At 41.5% G+C, this 22,834-nt stretch overlaps 1 protein-coding gene across 1 annotated transcript in view; it reads left to right on the top strand.

Annotated features, from left to right (window-relative positions):
* stn1 (STN1 subunit of CST complex) overlaps window positions 1-22,834 on the top strand; it is a 36,289-nt gene that overhangs the window by 10,383 nt on the left and 3,072 nt on the right. The window contains exons 4-8 of the mRNA XM_084318794.1: window positions 2,826-2,999; window positions 6,175-6,286; window positions 15,038-15,185; window positions 20,213-20,335; window positions 22,539-22,611. Of these exons, the coding sequence (XP_084174920.1) occupies window positions 2,826-2,999; window positions 6,175-6,286; window positions 15,038-15,185; window positions 20,213-20,335; window positions 22,539-22,611 (630 nt within the window). The remainder of the gene's footprint in view (window positions 1-2,825; window positions 3,000-6,174; window positions 6,287-15,037; window positions 15,186-20,212; window positions 20,336-22,538; window positions 22,612-22,834) is intronic.

The raw sequence follows: 22,834 nt of genomic DNA, 5'->3' as shown, positions 1-22,834 counted from the left end.
GAGGTGGCGGGGGGAGCGCTGCGCTATGAGGGCCATTTCATGTATGCATGAGGAAGGATAATAATGATAATCTAGCGTTGATTTCAGGAAGATTCGATAATCGGGCGAAAAATGACCGTGTTTAGTAGGGAATTTAGTTTTGGCATTCGAAGCTTCGGGGCTGAGATTCGATTTTAATTCGATGCTTCGAGATTTAAAAAAAAATATATATATATATATTATATTAAACCTTTTTTATTTTTATTTTTATTTGGGACTTGTACAGCACTTTGTTCAACTTTGTCAGTGCTGTAAAGTTTAAACCTTTTTAAATCTTAGACAAACAAAACACTTTGCTTTCATGAAATATTGTAAGCCGTCATTTGAGGCTTTATAAAAGCAGCACAAATCTGTCAGTGCCGAGTCCGACCTCATCTTAAATAACAAACAGCATTGCTTGTTGTAGTTAACAAAGAGAGGCAGAGTTGATTTAGCAAAAAAATTATAATAATAAAAAAAATAGAATACTTTTTATTAATTTTTTTTAATATATTCGAATTTTTTTTTCCCCACGAATCCCATGCCCATCGAACGAAGCTTCAAAGCTTCGAAGTATTTAAGACAGCCCTAGTGTTTAGTGTATTCCACTAAAGGGCTATTATCGTGTCTTTTCCTGGGATTACTAAGGATCACAAACTATACTCATATTCAAAACGGTATAAAACGGAAATGTACGGATGAAAAAACAATCTGTTTTTTCTGCATGTTGACTGGAAGCAACTCACTGACAATCGACAGGTGTATTAGACCCATAGCTATAATATAAGATATATTTTAAGCTCTCGCAAATTTCGCAGTCTCCCCATTGATTAAAGCGATGGCGTTCTAGCGCCCCCTGGCGCATTAAGCGATGGCGCTGAATGAGTTAATGACCACCCAGCCAGGCTGGTGGAATTTGTTTTCAGTGCATTACATAGCATTGTTCCAACATAGAACATATAACATCACTTAGTTACAATACATACATACTACATGCAGTTAAATACATAGATACATAATTACAAAGACCACAATATCACAGTTTATGTCCATAACAGCAGAGGTAGGGGGGTTGCTACAGGGAGTTCAGTGTCCGTATGGCAGTGGGGAAGAAGCTGTTTTTAAAGCGGGATGTTTCGGTGGTCAGGGATCTGTAGCGCCTCCCGGGGGCATACAGTCGACAGAATAAAAACAATATATAAAATGAAGACGTAATAATAGGTGGGCGGCTGATTGGCGCAGTGGGCAAGGCGCTCGCCTCTAACGCAGGAGACGCTGGGGGTTCGAGCCCAGCTCTCGGCGTTGCTACCGGCTGGCCGGTCGTTAGAGGGTGGGAAAGCCGGTGGGTGGGGATTTGATGTTTTGGACAGCGACTCCTACAGGTCGGTTTGGTGACGCCAGTGCGACGGAAGCAGGAAGTGACGGGGGGCAGCGTGAGCCTCCCACGCGTTACTCCTCGCCACTGAGAGTTCGAGTTGCTGCGGTGAAAAGATGCGACAGGCTGCCTCCTCGTGTACCGGAGGGGACACGTGATGCAAGGCTTCTGTCCTCACTACAACCGACCTGTGGGAGGCATAGTCTAGCAACGTTCAAGACAGGGGAGGGAAGAATTGGATAATACGAAATTGGGATGGGAGAAAAATATAAAAATGGGGAGAAAAAGTGGATACAAAAAAAGACGTAAAAATAGGTATAACAGGTGCGGCTGGGTAGCACAGTGGACTAAGCACTCGCCTACCACCGCAGATACCCTGGGAGCGAATCCAGCTGTCAGCGGTACCTCCGGCTTGGTCAGTCGTCCCTACTAACACAATTGGCAGTGTTAGCGGGTGGGAAGCCTGTGGGGTATGTGTCCTGGTCGTTGTAAACTGCGACTCCTACTGGTCGGTCGGGGTGCCTGTTCAGCAGGGAGGGGATCTGGGGGGAATAGTGTGAACCTCCTCACGCGTTACGTTCCCCCAGTGAAACTCCTCGCTGTTAGGTGAAAAGAAGCGGCTGGCGCCTCCATATGTATCGTAGGAGGCATGTGGTAGTTCTACACCCTCCCCAGGCCGACAGTGGGGCAATGCGTGCAACGACCAGGAAGGGAATTGGCATAATGACTCAATTGGGATGGGTAAAAAAAAAAAAAGTATAAAAGACTAAAAAAGTAGTGCAATGTAGAATGTGCAGACATAAGAATAGGCATACAATAAGTACAGTGTTGCTCGAAGGCATGTGAACCCCCCTGGAACATCCAGTCCCCCAAACACCCCACACATCAATCCCCAGCACATCTCCATCCAAGACGCAACCTCTGATAAAGCACGTCATTACCGAAGGAAAACACTAACAGCCCGCGTGCCACTCATATCTCACAACTTGACTGCTATGTGTGTACTCGCTAATACAGAGTGCAATGTTGGTACTTTTCTTGATATTGGCCATGAATACTACTCATTAGAAAGCTACACACAAGCAATGATTGTTGTAGTGACAGTTACATTCTAAAGATTCTGCAAGTGTTACACTAATCACACACCCAACGTCCCGTCTAATTGACTCATCTCAAGCCCCACCCTCTTTTCTTGATCCTTCTTCCCAGCAGCAGTTGTAATTGGAGGATTAAGAAGAGAGGGCCGTACTTGAGGTTGGTCTAATTTTTAATGAACAATCACGATGAGCATAGTCAAATTACATTTAGCGTGTGCTGAGTTGTTGGCCTCTGTGACCTTGAATACTTTAGCCCTGGCATCAGGCCAAAATTCTACAAATCATTCCATCATCATAACTCGCCTCCTTTTTTTGTCATAACGACACATTCCCAGTAGGGGCAAAGTCCATTGGAGTGGCTCACGGGGGCTTCAGCCCTGGCGCTGAGCTGCAGAAGCTGAGACGGGCACAGCAGATGAGCTGCCGGCTGGAGATCGGAGAGCTGCTCCGAGTCAGAGGACCAGTCAAGACCTTCAGGCAACAGAGAGAGATCATGGCCTCTTGCTTCTGTGAGTGGAGAGGACTCTTGTTATTGTACTTTTTGGACCAAAGGGGAACACCACTCAAATAAACAATTTCATTATGCTATAGCAAACGGGGAGGGGGGCGACAACAGTGGCTCGGGAGGTAGATCAGTCGTCTGGTAATCCAGAGGATCCCGGTTCGATTCCCGCTCCTCCCGGGCAGCGTGTCGAAGTGCTCTTGAGCAAGACACTTAACACCTAATTGCTCCTGATGAGCAGGTCGGCACCTTGCATGGTTGCCTCCGCCGTCTGTGTGTGAATGTGTGAGTGAATGGGTAAAATGTGAGGAACCAATTGAAAAGCTCTTTGGATAAAAGCACTATATAAATGCAGCCATTTACCATTTATTCACCATGTTCAATCAACATTTTTAACATGAGCTCCTCCAGTGTTTCCCACAGGATTTAGTGAGACTGTGGTGGGTGAACCTAGGCCCCTCTAGGGGGGTCCTTTAACTGTGCTGGGGTCCTGTAATTATTATAATTTTTTTTTTAAGTTTTAAAGTTAAATGCATCAATCTGGTGCACTTTGAGAGCAAAATAAAGAGGCTAGATCTATGATGAACTTTGTGCTCAAAACACAAAATCGACTAGAGCATACATTTGAGCCATCAAAGAAATGAGGCAAAAGTGGTTACCTGTGTTGAACTGGTTTATTTTTTAGAAAAAAAATATATATACTGGATTACTATTACGACTACTACCACTGCCAATACTACTGATACATCCCTATTGGCAAACTTTATATTTAAAAAAATATATAATAATAATTTACGCCACAGTCTAGGTAATTAATGGGAAACACTGGCTCCTCTATTCCAAAGCCATAAACCAGAGAAGACTTGGTAAATAAAAATGGTAAAATGGACTGCATTTATATATCTCTTTTATCCAAATGCTTTACAATTTATGCCTCACATTCACCCATTCACTCACACATTCACACACCGACGGCAGTGGCAACCATGCAAGGTGCCAACTTGCTCATCTGGAGCATCTAGGGGTTAAGTGTCTTGCTCAAGGACACTTCGATACTCCCCCTCCACCCTATCCCCCACCAGCCTATCCTGCTTTAGTCTCCCCACCAGCCTACCCCCTCCAGCAGGGCCGGACTGGGGAAATAATTCATACCGGGAGATATAGCGCGAAATATAGCCCCAATCGGGCCACTTTTTAAGCGGGGGGTCTGGGGGTCCCCCACCCGGAAATTTTTTGTTACAAAGACTTAATTTCCTGCATTCTGGTGAATTTTAGTGCATGTGAATCACAAACTAATGAGCCAACAATTGCTTACTTACAATGTACTGTTATGAACCTCAAATAAAACTGTTGTGGCACTAGCAATGCTACTCTCTCCACCTTCAAAAAGAAAAAAGCAAGAGCACAACATATTTTTCTATTTACTATTATAATACAGTTAACCACTCTCTCCACCTATTCAAACAGAGCAAGAGCACAATACCATATTCACTTTACTGATGCACTACCCATCAACAGTTAAAATAGCCCTTTACACAAACATTAAATAACAGACCTTTCATTACAATACTATAATAACAGTAGCCACTGCCAGAATAGTGACACATGTATCGCGTGTGGTGAGCACACGCATGCATGCACAACGAAGACAGAAGATTGCGTTGTCTCAATCATTTTAACTATAAAATGAGCTCAAAGTATGAGCTCACTGACTGAAATTTCCAACAAAAAGCATCAATTGTCAAATAATATTGATCACATTAACTAGACTAGATGTTTTTGAGGAAATTAGAAAGGGAACAACAACTTAACCCTTGTGTCTGATCAGATTCTTATTTTTTTTTGATAACTTTGCAGTGATTATGTTTGTAGCCAATGTGGCAAAGGTGTGTAATCTTTGAATTATCTTGGAATTATTTTGACTTTCTCTTTCATAAATTGTTTATTCAACTTCAGCCCCAATCATAACCACCACATATTGTTTTTTGTAATGTCAGATTTAACAACTCCTTTCAGAAAAGTGGGAGTGTGCCATCTGCCATTCCATTCGCCGCCTCCGCTGTCAATCAGTTGTATCGCCTGGTCCCGCCTCCACCAATCACAAGCGGCAGCACGGCTCCATTGTGTGTGTGCGATCCGCGTGAGGGAGAGAGTCAGATAGTTCTCCAACTCTGTCGCAGACAGTGAAATCCTGGTTGTTCCCCACCCACCTAGGTTATCTAACTATTGCGCCGCGCCGCCGCCACAACTAGAAACAATGGCCTGGCAAAAAAAATTATAATAAAAAAAAAAAAATATATATATATATATATATATATATATATATATATATATATATAATTTTTTTTATATAATTATTATAATTTTTTATCTGTGCAGGCCAGGCCACCGGGAAAACTCCCGGTGCTCCCGATGGTTAGCCCGGGCCTGCCCTCCAGCCTATCGCCTCCATCCTACCCCCCTCCAGCCTACCCCCACCAGCCTATCCTGCTTTAGCCTCCCCCACCATCCTACCGCCTCCAGCCTACCCCCCTCCAGCCTACCCCCACCAGCCTATCCTGCTTTAGCCTACCCCCACCAGCCTATCCTGCTTTGGCCTCCCCCACCAGCCTACCCCCACCAACATATCCTGCTTTAGCCTACCCCCACCAACCTATCCTGCTTTAGCCTACCCCCACCAACCTACCCCCACCAACCTATCCTGCTTTAGCCTCCCCCACCAGCCTACCCCCACCAACCTATCCTGCTTTAGCCTCCCCCACCAGCCTACCCCCTCCACCCTTCCCCCACCAGCCTACCCCCACCAGCCTACCCCCCTCCAACCTACCCCCACCAACCTATCCTGCTTTAGCCTACCCCCACCAACCTACCCCCACCAACCTATCCTGCTTTAGCCTACCCCCACCAACCCACCCCCTCTAGCCTACCCTCACCAACCTACCCCCACCAGCCTATCCTGCTTCAGCCTACCCCCTACAACAGCCTACCCCCCTCCAGCCTATCCACCTTCAGCCTACCCCCCCCCCCCTCCAGCAGCCATGGTGGATGGTGTGTGCAGTCAGGTCAAAGTCCCCACAGGGATAGGAAAACCTCAAACACCCATATTATTGTACTACAGTATATGGCAGCCCTATATCCGCAGTCTATGAATGGTGTGTATCTCTGCCCATGTGTGTTCCTAGATAAAGTGAATGACCCGGTGATGGCGGAGCAGATAGCGTGGATGATGGAGGCTCCCCAGCTCTACAGACAATGCTATGACAAGCCTCCCCAGCTGGAACGCAGCCCCACAGGGTACCACCCGTCAGCTCACAGTGTTACACTAGATTACAGTGCTCTGAAGGCCTGTGATATGACACAAGTCTATGACCCCCCCCTAAGTGGAGTGTAAACCCCACTAAAAACAACATTCAGACCCTGTCACGTTGAAAACTCTGCATTGATACTAATAATAAATAAATGAATGAAAGATTTAAAAAACTAAAATATATCTGTTCATTTGACATATATATACAAAAGATAAAAAAAAAAGACAACAAAAAGAGGAACTGATTAACACTTTAGTTGCCAAAGGACGAGTTTAGGCGTCCTTCCCCGCCATGCTCAAGTTGCCGAAGACGCCGTAACTCGTCTTTGATATCAATATTTCAAAAATCTGTGATCGGAATCATATTTCCTTTCCGGGGCCCTGAGACACAAGTGTGATCTTCTCTCAATCCTCTAGCGGTTCAAGACCGCCATCTGGTGGCCGATCGGCAGATCGAAAAAACGGATGTTACCTTTAACCCGGCAGGACTCACTCCATATGTGGTCCGGGTACTCGCTAATGTTAGAGAGACTCAGTCTTCACACAGTGAACATCGATCGCTGCAAATAACTCGAAAAAACAACATGATTTGGACGTATATATTATTATACAACCTGGAAATGGACCGGGTATTTCAACATCCCATAATGGAAAACTGTCTACCCCACGCTGATCGCCCAACGGCCCGCGGAGACTGGGGTGAGTTTTAGCGTGTAATATTACCGTGTTCGACACTAACTGCTATGATGAACATTTGACCCACATTAGATGAATGGTATAACGCTGCCCACGGAATTATAAACGCCCCTCGCCCATCCGGTCAACATCAGATGACGTGTAGTAACTTCCAGAAGTCCGTCCAGTTGGATTTTTTTATATCGCGCCGATTGCTATCAAACTGTATTTGATCATCAATATAATGCATTTGGGGCTATAAATCACGTTCTGGAGAAAGCTGCAGAAAGAGATGAAAACATACTTATACTTTAGATCAGACCTGGGCATTGTACGGATGATTCTGACCGGCCCGCGAAAGATTACATGATAATAAAAAAAAATAAAATAAATATATTTTTTTTAATATTTTTTTTTTTTTAAACTTTTTTCTTTTCATGTCAACGTTCACACGCACAATATACGCTTAGGAGACATGCTCAGAAGATGTTGGTTCTCTTTGGATCCACCTACATATGTGAACAGACATTCTCAGTCATGACGTTTACCAAGTCCAGGTACAGATCCTCTCTCACTGATGAACATCTGGCAGCTGTGCTTCGCATCTCCACCTCAGACATGCAACCTGACTTTGATGGACTTATTAAAGCTCAACAGAGACTGGATTTCTCACACTGAATGAAAAAAAAAGAACTGAAGAACACTAAAATGTGGAAATATAACAAGTGAAATGGGACACTTGATATATTTTTTTCTTTTTTTTGCACAGTTCTGAAAACATTAAATGTTTAATATAGGCATGTAAAGTAAAAAAGGCTACAAAACTGGGACACTTTTCTTTACACAGTTCAGTGACATGTCTTGTTTATTTTTTCTATAAGATGATGTGATGTCTTTAGAAAGCTAAGAAAATCCTTGTTTTAATAGTATATGAAACTCAAAATGCCCTTTGTTATTAATGTTTCACATTTTGTTTATCATTTTGGAAATCAATTATATTTGAATAAATGATATTTTTGAAAGCTACCCTCACTTTTTAATTGTCAAATAATAACATACACTCTTACCAGGGGTCAAAACAATGCCATTTACTGCTTTTTATATAGAAATAAAATGTATATTATGCATAATTGAGTTTGGAATTTTGGCCCGGCCCCCCAACATATTTTCAGTTGCTCATTCGGCCCCCCGGGAAAAATAATTGCCCACCCCTGCTTTAGATCATATTTTAGTATGAATATGTGAATGAAAAAGTTTAACGTTCATACACCCTGAACAATACATATAGGACATTGAATGGGCCCTAATAATGGCAATTTAGCAATAGAATTTAAAAAGTTATAGCCCTGCAAAGAAGGGGAACTTCTCCATAGACAAATAGAGCTGGCAAGGGATGGTATATCATGAATTTAGCCTTAGGCAATCAAAGTGTTAACAAAGTAATAATAATAATAATAATAATAATAATAATAATAATAATAATAATAATAATAATAATAATAATAATAATAATAATAATAGCTTCATTTTATATAGCGCCTTTCAAAAGACCCAAGGTCACTGGGAAATAACAAAAGTAACAAACATAGTGGACAGACACAACATAAAAAGTGAGAAATTAGGGTTAAAAGCCAAGTTGAAGAGGTGGGTTGAACTTGTGAGCAGTTTTTTGAATGAGTCCAGAGTTGGGGCGTTGCGGAGTTCTGCTGGGAGGGAGTTCCAGAGGGTGGGAGCTGCCACACTGAAAGCTCTGTCCCAGAAGGTCCGCAGGCTGGTTCGGGGGATGGAGAGCTGACCAGTGTCCGTGGATCGCAGGGACCGTGACTGAGTGTAGGGGTGGAGGAGATCAGTGAGGTACTGAGGTGCCAGAGCGTGGAGGGTTTTGTAGGTGATGCGGGATTTGATGGGGAGCCAGTGGAGGTGGATGAGGGTGGGGGTTAGGGCTGTCCCCAACTAAGGATTTGGATGGTCGACTAGGATTGGCCAAAATTTGTCGTTAGTCGACTATTGGTCGACTTAAAAAAAATATATATATATATATATATTTTTAATTTTTTTTTTTTTTTTCATTCCATTTGGGCTGTGGGGGGTGCTTAATGTCTGAAGGAGTCGACTGAAGGCTTCTTGTCCTCTGCAAAAGCATGCAATTGGTCCACTGATGGATACATCTTGATATTTGTCTAGTATAGTGTGTTCATTAGATGGGTGAAATCCTCTTTCAGTGCCTCTGTGCCTGTTTTCGTAGGCAGTTAGCCTCTGGTATGCGTGCCATTAGCGTTAGCCACACTTATATGCCTCTTTTCTTTTGAAAAAAAAAAAACAAAAAAAAAAACATATATATATATATATATATATATATATATTTTTTTTTTAAATATATTTTTTTATTATATTCGACTAAGAGGTTGGCCAGTCGACTACGGCCCCTTTCGACCGATTAGTCGACTAATCGATTAATAGGGGTCAGCCCTAGTGGGGGTGATGTGCTGCCAGGGTTTGGTGCAGGTTAGTTAGTGTACCCTGTTCAAAAAAGGAGTAGGAAGAAGTATACACTTTTTTTATTTGTTTTATTCCTACCCCTTTTTAACTATTCATCACAAATTATATAATTGTATCCTATTGTTAATTATATGTATAAACGCTGTATCTATACAATCAATACATTTATATATAAATAAATAAATGTATATAAATATATAATATACGTATATACTAAATACACTAATACAAGTGACATTTTTCTTGGTATGGTAACGTTAGCATGCAGCTTTTTTACATTTTATTTCTTTTTGAGTGACTGGTAGGATAAATGACTCGCATGCGGTGTGTTTTTTGTGAGTTCAAAACACTAACATTGTATGTTTGATAATGGATGTATATTATTTCATCAATCTCTGAGACCCATCGGTTTTCTGAACATTACAATTCAATTTATGGAACATTAACAGGTTCAGCGCCAGAGGTCGCTGTGGGCGTATGGCCGTGTGTGCCAGCGTTTTGTTCAATGGGGATACATGCCGGTGTTTGCAGTGCTAAAACTATATTAAATATTATAGCTATGGATCTAATAATATAGTCGATTGTCATTGAGTTTCTTCCGGTCAAAATGCAAAAAACTGGTAATTCTGTGTAATCCCAGGAAACGCCGCCAAACAGCATTTTACTGCATTTCACTATAAATCGTGCCATTCCTTGCCTGGATCAATCTGAAATCAACGCTAGATTATCGGTATTATGTTTCATCATGCATGCATGCAAGGGTCTTGGGGGGTGGGGGTTCTATGCTTCGATCGTCACCAACGGAATACGTTACACAGTACATTACAGACACACGCTCCGATTGCGGGGAAGGAATTATTGGATCAACGCAAGATTGATAACATTTAGCTCTTACCTTGTCTGGTGTACTGCAAAAAGAATATTCCAACTATCTGATCATGATCACCATTCCAAGTACTGATCGCGACCGTGTTTCCAATGTAATCCAGCATTGAACATGAAGGGGGGGGGGGGACACCGTGCTTTCGCTGTGGCAGCCCCAAAGCTCTGGAATGAGCTGCCACTGCATGTTAGGCAGGCCCCCACTCTGCAGGTGTTTAAATCACGCCTCAAAACACATTTATTTGCTCTGGCTTTTGGTTTTTAAACCGTTTTTGAGAGACCTGCCTTTTTATGTGACACATTGCACTGTTTTTATTGGGTGCTTTTATTCAATTTCTTAAGTTTTATGTTTTATATTATGTTGTGGACTTGTACAGCACTTTGGTCAACTTTGTTGTTTTTAAATGTGCTTTATAAATAAAGTGGATTGGATTGGATTGGATTGAACGGGGGGGGGGGGGGGACCCTCGTCGATGCATCCGTTACTTATAACCGCTTGCCCTGCCCGAGTAGTTAGACCCCGCCCAGACGCCGCAGCTCGGCCCAGACACCAAGCCACATCGTTTCAAATGGAGTGCAATAGCGGCCGCAAGGCGTTAGGCGGCAGTATTGGACGTTTGCGATCTCAGACCCATTCCCAATGATAACATCAGGCTGGATGGATGAATTATGAATTATTTTTTTTTATATTTTTTTTTTTTTTAACTTTTTTCTTTTCATGTCAACGTTCACACGCACAATATACGCTTAGGAGACATGCTCAGAAGATGTTGGTTCTCTTTGGATCCACCTACATATGTGAACAGACATTCTCAGTCATGACGTTTACCAAGTCCAGGTACAGATCCTCTCTCACTGATGAACATCTGGCAGCTGTGCTTCGCATCTCCACCTCAGACATGCAACCTGACTTTGATGGACTTGTTAAAGCTCAACAGAGACTGGATTTCTCACACTGAATGAAAAAAAAAGAACTGAAGAACACTAAAATGTGGAAATATAACAAGTGAAATGGGACACTTGATATATTTTTTTCTTTTTTTTGCACAGTTCTGAAAACATTAAATGTTTAATATAGGCATGTAAAGTAAAAAAGGCTACAAAACTGGGACACTTTTCTTTACACAGTTCAGTGACATGTCTTGTTTATTTTTTCTATAAGATGATGTGATGTCTTTAGAAAGCTAAGAAAATCCTTGTTTTAATAGTATATGAAACTCAAAATGCCCTTTGTTATTAATGTTTCACATTTTGTTTATCATTTTGGAAATCAATTATATTTGAATAAATGATATTTTTGAAAGCTACCCTCACTTTTTAATTGTCAAATAATAACATACACTCTTACCAGGGGTCAAAACAATGCCATTTACTGCTTTTTATATAGAAATAAAATGTATATTATGCATAATTGAGTTTGGAATTTTGGCCCGGCCCCCCAACATATTTTCAGTTGCTCATTCGGCCCCCCGGGAAAAATAATTGCCCACCCCTGCTTTAGATCATATTTTAGTATGAATATGTGAATGAAAAAGTTTAACGTTCATACACCCTGAACAATACATATAGGACATTGAATGGGCCCTAATAATGGCAATTTAGCAATAGAATTTAAAAAGTTATAGCCCTGCAAAGAAGGGGAACTTCTCCATAGACAAATAGAGCTGGCAAGGGATGGTATATCATGAATTTAGCCTTAGGCAATCAAAGTGTTAACAAAGTAATAATAATAATAATAATAATAATAATAATAATAATAATAATAATAATAATAATAATAATAATAATAATAATAGCTTCATTTTATATAGCGCCTTTCAAAAGACCCAAGGTCACTGGGAAATAACAAAAGTAACAAACATAGTGGACAGACACAACATAAAAAGTGAGAAATTAGGGTTAAAAGCCAAGTTGAAGAGGTGGGTTGAACTTGTGAGCAGTTTTTTGAATTGAGTCCAGAGTTGGGGCGTTGCGGAGTTCTGCTGGGAGGGAGTTCCAGAGGGTGGGAGCTGCCACACTGAAAGCTCTGTCCCAGAAGGTCCGCAGGCTGGTTCGGGGGATGGAGAGCTGACCAGTGTCCGTGGATCGCAGGGACCGTGACTGAGTGTAGGGGTGGAGGAGATCAGTGAGGTACTGAGGTGCCAGAGCGTGGAGGGTTTTGTAGGTGATGCGGGATTTGATGGGGAGCCAGTGGAGGTGGATGAGGGTGGGGGTTAGGGCTGTCCCCGACTAAGGATTTGGATGGTCGACTAGGATTGGCCAAAATTTGTCGTTAGTCGACTATTGGTCGACTTAAAAAAAATATATATATATATATATATTTTTAATTTTTTTTTTTTTTTTTTTTTTTCATTCCATTTGGGCTGTGGGGGGTGCTTAATGTGTGAAGGAGTCGACTGAAGGCTTCTTGTCCTCTGCAAAAGCATGCAATTGGTCCACTGATGGATACATCTTGATATTTGTCTAGTATAGTGTGTTCATTAGATGGGTGAAATCCTCTTTCAGTGCCTCTGTGCCTGTTTTCGTAGGCAGTTAGCCTCTGGTATGCATGCCATTAGCGTTAGCCACACTTATATGCCTCTTTTCTTTTGAAAAAAAAAAAAACAAAAAAAAAATATATATATATATATATATATATATATATATTTTTTTTTTAAATATATTTTTTTATTATATTCGACTAAGAGGTTGGCCAGTCGACTACGGCCCCTTTCGACCGATTAGTCGACTAATCGATTAATAGGGGTCAGCCCTAGTGGGGGTGATGTGCTGCCAGGGTTTGGTGCAGGTTAGTTAGTGTACCCTGTTCAAAAAAGGAGTAGGAAGAAGTATACACTTTTTTTTATTTGTTTTATTCCTACCCCTTTTTAACTATTCATCACAAATTATATAATTGTATCCTATTGTTAATTATATGTATAAACGCTGTATCTATACAATCAATACATTTATATATAAATAAATAAATGTATATAAATATATAATATACGTATATACTAAATACACTAATACAAGTGACATTTTTCTTGGTATGGTAACGTTAGCATGCAGCTTTTTTACATTTTATTTCTTTTTGAGTGACTGGTAGGATAAATGACTCGCATGCGGTGTGTTTTTTGTGAGTTCAAAACACTAACATTGTATGTTTGATAATGGATGTATATTATTTCATCAATCTCTGAGACCCATCGGTTTTCTGAACATTACAATTCAATTTATGGAACATTAACAGGTTCAGCGCCAGAGGTCGCTGTGGGCGTATGGCCGTGTGTGCCAGCGTTTTGTTCAATGGGGATACATGCCGGTGTTTGCAGTGCTAAAACTATATTAAATATTATAGCTATGGATCTAATAATATAGTCGATTGTCATTGAGTTTCTTCCGGTCAAAATGCAAAAAACTGGTAATTCTGTGTAATCCCAGGAAACGCCGCCAAACAGCATTTTACTGCATTTCACTATAAATCGTGCCATTCCTTGCCTGGATCAATCTGAAATCAACGCTAGATTATCGGTATTATGTTTCATCATGCATGCATGAAAGGGTCTTGGGGGGTGGGGGTTCTATGCTTCGATCGTCACCAACGGAATACGTTACACAGTACATTACAGACACACGCTCCGATTGCGGGGAAGGAATTATTGGATCAACGCAAGATTGATAACATTTAGCTCTTACCTTGTCTGGTGTACTGCAAAAAGAATATTCCAACTATCTGATCATGATCACCATTCCAAGTACTGATCGCGACCGTGTTTCCAATGTAATCCAGCATTGAACATGAAGGGGGGGGGGGGACACCGTGCTTTCGCTGTGGCAGCCCCAAAGCTCTGGAATGAGCTGCCACTGCATGTTAGGCAGGCCCCCACTCTGCAGGTGTTTAAATCACGCCTCAAAACACATTTATTTGCTCTGGCTTTTGGTTTTTAAACCGTTTTTGAGAGACCTGCCTTTTTATGTGACACATTGCACTGTTTTTATTGGGTGCTTTTATTCAATTTCTTAAGTTTTATGTTTTATATTATGTTGTGGACTTGTACAGCACTTTGGTCAACTTTGTTGTTTTTAAATGTGCTTTATAAATAAAGTGGATTGGATTGGATTGGATTGAACGGGGGGGGGGGGGGGGGGACCCTCGTCGATGCATCCGTTACTTATAACCGCTTGCCCTGCCCGAGTAGTTAGACCCCGCCCAGACGCCGCAGCTCGGCCCAGACACCAAGCCACATCGTTTCAAATGGAGTGCAATAGCGGCCGCAAGGCGTTAGGCGGCAGTATTGGACGTTTGCGATCTCAGACCCATTCCCAATGATAACATCAGGCTGGATGGATGAATTATGAAGGGAAATATCGAATAAAAGAAATAACGAATAAGAAATGGGGAGTCAATGAGATGATTGTTTATATAACTTTTAATTATTTGATCAGGAAATAACACTTAGAGCAAGCTTTGATCTTCAGGATAGCCCCGTGCACAGAGAAGAAGGAATACAACCAAACGAGCGACAAAACAATAAAATGCATAATTCATGAAATTACAAAAACAAACAAAACCTCAGGACATTGTTTTCGCCCCAATCTCACAGCCTTGCGTGACACAAATGTATGAATCATTCATGCGGTATAATTTATACTTAAACGGATACATATAAATGTTTGTTAATCGGTTGATTTTATTGCAGCTCTGCCGCCAGCCGCCTCTCCAAGGCAACTTGCATCTTGAAGGATTTCCTGAAAGAGAAGAGCGTCGCCAGGTTCAGACCCTACGATGTCCAGGACCTGCTGCAGCCTCTGGTCTCCAGACAGCCTCACACAGCAGCATCAGACCAGGTACCAGTGTTGTAGGACTTGAGTCCAGGACTGATTTTCATGACTCGTGATTAGACTTGGACTTGACCACTGATGACTCTGACTTGGACTTGGACTCGAGCATTGACTGCATTCGGACTCGGAAGGTGCAGACTCGGACTCGGACTTGTTCATTGATAAATAGTTATTTTTTATATATTTTTTGGAATCGACCCTAATCATTTGGCATAAGATATTGATGGCTATATTAATGGCAAAGTAAATAAACTCCCTTTGAAATGGTGACCGCTGTGTCATTTATGTTTAATGTAGACCTTTTTTTATTTGTACGTCAGCTCAGACTCAACCCTGATGACTTGGACTCGGACTTGAACTAGGGTAATGGGGACTCGACTCTGACTCGATTCGGGCTCTTCTTTGGTGACTCAGACTTGGATTCGGACTCGAACACTGGGGACTCGAGACTTGACTCGGACTCGAGATTTAGTGACTTGACTACAACACTGCCAGGTACTCTCTGGGGAAGAACAATAGTTCTTCTAGTCTTACAAGAGACAAAAAGCTTCCAAGTTGCCATCGTAGAAAATGAGATGATTAGCCAAAGAGTTTTGTTTCCAAAATGAGAAATCGACTATTGACAATTACTCAAAATGATTGTTAGCGTTCAGGGAAAGCGCATTATGGAATCCTATTGAAGTTATTGGCTATCTTGAGCAAATATTTATTGATATTCTATATTAAGTTAGGTTTGCACTTCAATCCCAATAGGGAAATTCATCTTGGTTTGAAATAAATTGTGTCAAATAAAAACAAAACTTATTTGAATGATTTCCTTGGCGTTTCTAGTTTTTAACTCATTGACCGCCACGTTGGGAACGGGATATGATTATGTGCTGCCAACGCATTAAACCTCACCTTGTTTGCAGGGCTATAACTATTTAAATGTTATAGCTATATATGCAATACTATGGCCCATTTGGCATTGAGTATCTATCGTTCATGATGTGAAAAAGGAATCTTTTTTCCATCCATACATTCCCGTTTTATACCGTGGTGAATATAAGTATGGATTTAGAGCGGTTTAGGGTAATTCCTGGAAGGCCAGTAATAGGCAGCGAGGCATATTATACTTAATCCATTGGCATTTCGTCATAAAAGGTTACTCTTTATCAAACAATGATGAATGTCCCTATTGGGATTAATAGTACAATAACTTGCTTTTTCACTTCACTTAAAACAAATAAAAGGTGACTCTTAAAAAAAATCTTCCTAAATCATTCATTCGAATTAATCGATTAATCGCCCAGCCCTACATATAGCCCTTACCTTGACTAGGATGTGCCCCAAAAAGAATATTCCAATTAGTGCACTGCATCCCTGCCCGAGCCCGACGGGGCCCTACCCGACCCGACGGGTTCGGGCTGTGTAGGGCTTTGTTTTTAAATAAATAATTAAAAAATTATTATTGCGTGTGCGCCTCGCGCTGCTTTCACTTTCTGTTTTGTGTAACGTAGTGCTGTCATCAGAGAGTGAAAGCCTCATGTCTGAGGAGTCAAGATCAGGGGAGGAAATTAGGCCATTTTACTCGCCAAATGCGAGTATTCTTTATGTTTGGCGAGTGATTCATGAAGAGCACTCCGCCACACTGGCGAGTAGTAAACAAAACAAAAAATAATTCTGCAATCTGCTGATTCGCTCAGTGGCACAAGCCGAACTCTGACTCCCCCCTTATGATTCCTCCCATTTGCGCCTCATAATAATCCATAACCAATGAACATCATCGTTGCGCTCTAAGCTCCTCCAATGAACACTTGTTTTCTAGAAGATGCCGCCCATCTAGGGGAAGTGGACAGACCACTGCGTGCAGCCCTACAGACTCCTGTCACCGGCTTGACAATGTAGACAAACTTAGACAAAAACACATCAGTGGATGAAAATAATTGCATGTAGAGTCGTCACTTTCGGATATCAGTGCGGTCTGACATGGGGGCGAACAACAGCATGCGACGCGTCTCCTTCGAGTCGGATGAGAATGACAAGTGGGCACGAAGTCAACCAGCATTAGCCGGCTAGCTACCTAGCATGTAACAAGCTACCATAACGCGCGTTCAACATCAAACAGCGTTCAACATTCAACAGTGGATGCTGAGCGGCTTTGCTTAAATGCAGCCGAGTGACATTTTATTATTACTGAATTATTACCGGGTTTCCCCCAATATCACCACTCGCCCATATGCCCTTCACAACGGTGATGTTCATAATACACCTGCTGAACCCCTAGCATTGACATGAGATTCGATTCCAATGTATTGTCATCATACAGCACAAGTACAGTACAACCAGAATACGTTTGGCATCCAACCAGAGTGCAAATGTAACCAGTCATGTTCAAGTTGTTTTATTTAGATATTACATTACAGTGAAATGCTTGGTTCTTTCACTGCCCAGCCCAGTCCAGCCCAGCCCAACCCAGTCCAACCTAGACCAGCCCAACTTTCCCTGCCCAGCCCAGTCCAGCATCTTTCACTGCCCAGTTCAGCCCAACCCAGTCCAGAATAGTTCCCTCGTTCATGTTATTATGTGATATCCTAATATTTTGAAGAGTAGAGACGGTGTGATTAATATATGTTTTATGCTAATATTGTGAAGAGTAGAGACACTTATTAATGTTTTATGGTAATAAATATTTTAAAGAGAGACACGGTGTGATTATTACTATGATTGAAAATCAATTTAGACGAAGACATACAAAGAAGTAATTAATTATCACAATTAGCGATTTATTTATGGCTGGTAAAAAATCTGTTTGGCTGGTAAAAAAAAATCATATACTCGCCAGTTGGCTGGTAAGCCAAAAAGTTAGTTTCCTCCCCTGGTCAAGATTGATAAGCTAACAGATAAAATAGTAAAGTTCCCAATGCGTCTGGGAAAGCTGCATTTTTGGAAACATTTGGATGTAATTACCGCAGGGAGAACTCGATGAGAGTAGAACAGTGATGAAGCCATCAGGTGGATGATGAAGTGGTTCATTGGTTGTTTGAAGTTGGAATATAGCCAGTTGGCGAACGTTTTAATTTGTTCTTGGATGTATGTAGCCGGTTGGCAACATTTTGTTAACGTTGTTCAACGCGTTGCTGACATCAACAGCGAAGTGTTGAGTCTGATTTATTATTATTTGCTGGTGAGGGGTCGCCGCTGCCCTGTTCTGTTGTGCTTTCATTATATAAATGTTGCTCTGCTCGAAATCTGATTTCTCTTTGTTTGTATAGTGACTGAGTAGCCGTGTGTGTGTGTGTGTGTGTGTGTGTGTGTGTGTGTGTGTGTGTGTGTGTGTGTGTGTGTGTGTGTGTGTGTGTGTGTGTGTGTGTGTGTGTGTGTGTGTGTGTGTGTGTGTGTGTGTGTGTGTGTGTGTGTGTGTGTGTGTGTGTGTGTGTGTGTGTGTGTGTGTCAAAGAAGATTCCATATAGCCTTCAATATGTTTTACGAGGCTGCCGTGTGAGTCTTAGTTTTCAGCGTGATATGCGTTACTTTGGCGACCTCAGACTCATTCCCTTTGGTAACAACAGGCTCCCTGGATGGATAATGAATACAAATATAGAAAAAAAGGAAAAACGACCCAGAAACGTAAAAAAGAATTTTTGGCACTCAACGGTCAGGGCCCAGAAACGACTTAAGTAGTTTTTGGCACCCAAAGATACTGATAACAATATCGATAATTATCGATATCAAGTGATATGATAACATTATCATATCTATCATGATAAAATATTTGGCCTTATCGCCCAGCCCTAGTGTAAAGTTCTTGAGTAATTGTACTTCGTTACAATACTTAAGTACTGTTTTGGGGGATTTATACTTTACTTGAATATTACTCAATTACATTTCAGAGGAAAAAAAACATACTTTTTACTCCTTACATTTAATATGCAGACCTACAAAGTACAAATCTCACAGGTCCAACCATTTTAATTAGTATATTTGTTTCTCTGGCAGAACTAAAGTTAACGTTATTAACTTATTAATCCTGCGGCCGCACTTTATTTAAAAACAGCCAATCAAATCCCCATCAATGGAAAATGAACCCGCCCATACCCATGCTGATTGGTCCTTGTGCAAGATTAGAAAGCGGGGATCTTTGATTAAACACCTGCTATCAGAAGAATAGACAGTCAGAGTGACAAGCTACAGAAGATGGCCACAAATGATAGTACGAGTGATGAAGAGGACGAAACGGAACATTTCATTGCCCCGGAATTAAAAAAAAGTTTTTACTTTAACTTTTTAGTACTTAAGTACATTTAAAAGTAGTAACTTTTTGACTTTTACTCAAGTGTGTTTTTAGCCAGATACTCTGACTTTTAGAGTACGATTTTGAGACGGTACCCATACTTTCACTTAAGTATAACTTATGGGTACTTTTTACACCCCTGCATCTAGCAGTGGTGCACAAGCCTGTACGGTCAAACGGAATACAGATCAAACTATCAAACTAGACGTTGCAAATGAAATATGACTCGAGATCCAGCAATAGCATGTCAAACTTACCGTTAAAATGGGTAAACTTTAGGTAGAAAAGAGAACATTTACAAGCAAGCTGCTATTTTGTACACGTGCATTTTTCTAAGATCTCTTCACATGCACATACACGCAAACACACACACACACACATTATTAACTATGGCGATTGTGGCTGCAATTCTGAATGTCTCATTTCAAGAGGGAGGGTTCTTATCACAGCTGAACTGCAGAAACAGCACTGTGTACATATTACAATTTTCTCAGTGTTGTGAGAACCCGTTGTTCTGTAAAAACAATGCAAAACACAGGCAATTTGCACAATAGCTAGTAATAATAGTCAGTGGCGATGTATTTTGTCCTCATCTCTTTACTGATGGGCTGCATATTTAGGCGAATTGAAAATGCAGGACCCTTATGTAAACAAGATGAAAGTATTTTTCTGGTCTTCATCCTCTTCAGTTGTTGTATTGAGCTGTACTGTATTGTACCCATTCTGCAATCTGTTAATAAAGTTTTCAATCAATCAATAGGAGCCCGTGGCGGGTCCGTCGGGGTGCCAGCAGCTGCGGCAGCTTCTCCAGGAGGCCCTGCGGTTCCTAGAGGACGAGGGCACCGTGTTCCGGAAGGTCAAGTCCCAGGATGAAGTCTATCATGTAAGCAGCAACAGATACGAACCCATAATCAAGCATTCTGCCATTTCATAACTCGTGTATTATGAGTTAGAGGAAGGTAACGTCACAAAATGATGGGCAAAATCGTTTGCGCCATTCTGCCACACGGAACTGCGTTCTGGCAGCCTGAAGACGGTACTTTCTGATACCAGCTCCCAGAGTGCGCAATTCTGAAGACGCCTGAAGACGCCCCCCATTGCGTCACCATCTTTACAAGCGATACGCATCTTCTCCTGAACCGATGACGCGATAGCCCACCTCTCCCTTACCCCGGCGAACCCCTCGTGTGAAAACATCACAACAACAATGGCATGTACAGCTATTGAGCTTGATCGGGCTTTTACAGCTTTACATATGCTGTGCTCTCTCTATCTGTCTGAAGCGGAGCGGGGCTCTGCTGTGCTGCTTACACACAATCCCAACCGAGGTGCACACACATGCTTATTGCTCACACACGCGCTGTGCTCTCTATCTGTCTGAAGCGGAGCGGGGCTCGTGTTACAGAAACTATTGAGCTTGATCGGGAGGCTACTGTGATGCAATACATGATACTAACTAGAGATTAGAGTCACATAGCTGGTCTTTTTCTGAAAACCAAAGCACATATTGTTCCATAGCATACGCCTTCAGTTGATCATGACAAATCCTCTCTTACCTTGACGATTAAAAAGCCTCCATAATTTAGTAAATAAAGCTGTAGGCTGTAGCCAGCCAGCTAGCATTGATGCTATTCAAAATGCTATCCACATTAGCTAAATAGCTAACCAACTAAATACAATAGACAGTGGTATCCTGAGGTAACATTAAATACAGACAACGTTTGCTAGTCGAAATGACTGGACACACACAGGGACAAGTTAAACATCAATCAATTAATTTATTCCAACAGGTAGTTTGAGCTGCATGTGAGCCGCGATCTTTCTCTCCTCTCCTTTGGAAACGAATGACGTTACGTTAGCTCGAAAAGCACAGAACCGGCCGACACAAGTTAAGCTGCTAGCAACAGAAACTATAACACTTCCGGTCTGGGGTTTTCAAAATTAAAGAAACAGGAAAGACATTTATTTTGTAAATTTGTGGCATGCACTTATTATCTTGAGACATTTTCGTTTTTACCGAAACCTTAAAACGAAACAGATCAAAATCGTTTTAGTCTGGACAAGGCCTAAAGAGCTCAGCTTAAAAGCTAAAAGGCCTGGGTAAACATGGATTTAAAGGTAGACAGGGAGGGAGTGCACCGTTGTGTGTGGATATTTCTGGTTTCCTAAGATTATAAGGAATCACCGGTGTAAGTCAGAATGACATCATAAATCCTAGAGAGATATTTTTTTGAAAACTGAAAGCAGATGTGCAATGACTCTCTGTCGGCCCCTAGCCTCCCCTCTAACGGTTTTACATTTTCAAAAATATTGCCCTAGCCTAGGATTGATGGTCCTTCAGCATTTTGACACTGTGAACCCTGAAATCCAGACTTTGGTAAAAGGAAATATTAGTGCAGTGTTGCTATGTCCAATCAGTAATACTGACACTTAAACGTTTGCCCCAAGGCTGTACTAAATGAGATGGAAGCTGTTACATGGTGTTGTCTTCCTTTTAAAGATGCACTAACTAAGATTTTGATTTGATGAAATGAGGACCATGGAGACCACAAAATAACGTGTAGTACACAAAATGTTTTAATAATACAAAAATCTTAGTGCACCCTTTTAACTTAGATTTTCAACCGTAACCTTAACCTTTCAACCTTTTCAATGAAAATCAGCGAAGTGCCTCTTTTACACACTAACATTATGGGAAATGTGCTTACAGTCTCCTCCAGAGTCAGACAAGAAGATAGATACCAATTTCCTGTGCATTCAGTGGAAAGCTATCCGGCTGCAAGCTAGCCTAGTTTAGCACAAATGAATGGACGCGGATACGGACCACTAGCTGAGCTGTTGGCTAAACATACCTTTCCCAGAGTGGTCTGTAATGTAAACTCCGTATCCGCTTTCATTCATTTGTGCGGAGCTAGGCTAGCTAGATAGCTTTCTACTGAAATTAATGCACAGAGGACATTGGTATCTATCTTCTGACTCCGGAGAAGACTGTAAGCTCATTTCCCATAATGTTGACATGTTCCTTTTAAGATTCAACATGGATGCATATCTGTGCGTATGTGTTTGACACTGTTTGTTCCCACCAGGTTAGCGAACAGGACAAAGACTTCATAATGGCCACCAAAGACATCCTCAGAGAAGACTCTAGAAGAGAGAAATGTAAGACCCTTTATTTTAACGCTATTAGTCAAATATCAAAACATCGATCAATGATAGGGGTACAATTCTTACTGGGGTTTTCTGTACAGGAAATGTATCTCACAGTACTTTTAAGATGCTTTGGGTAATCCGCTTTCCAAATGGCATATGTTATGCCACATTCGTCACACTCACACACGCTCTTTCACCAACCTACACCTACCCTGACCCCTCCACTCTCCCC

The sequence above is a fragment of the Notolepis coatsorum genome (genome assembly GCF_963971535.1).
Source record: "Notolepis coatsorum genome assembly, chromosome: 7".
NCBI classification, from domain to species: domain Eukaryota; kingdom Metazoa; phylum Chordata; class Actinopteri; order Aulopiformes; family Paralepididae; genus Notolepis; species Notolepis coatsorum.
This window is presented reverse-complemented; position numbering and strand designations above follow the sequence as displayed.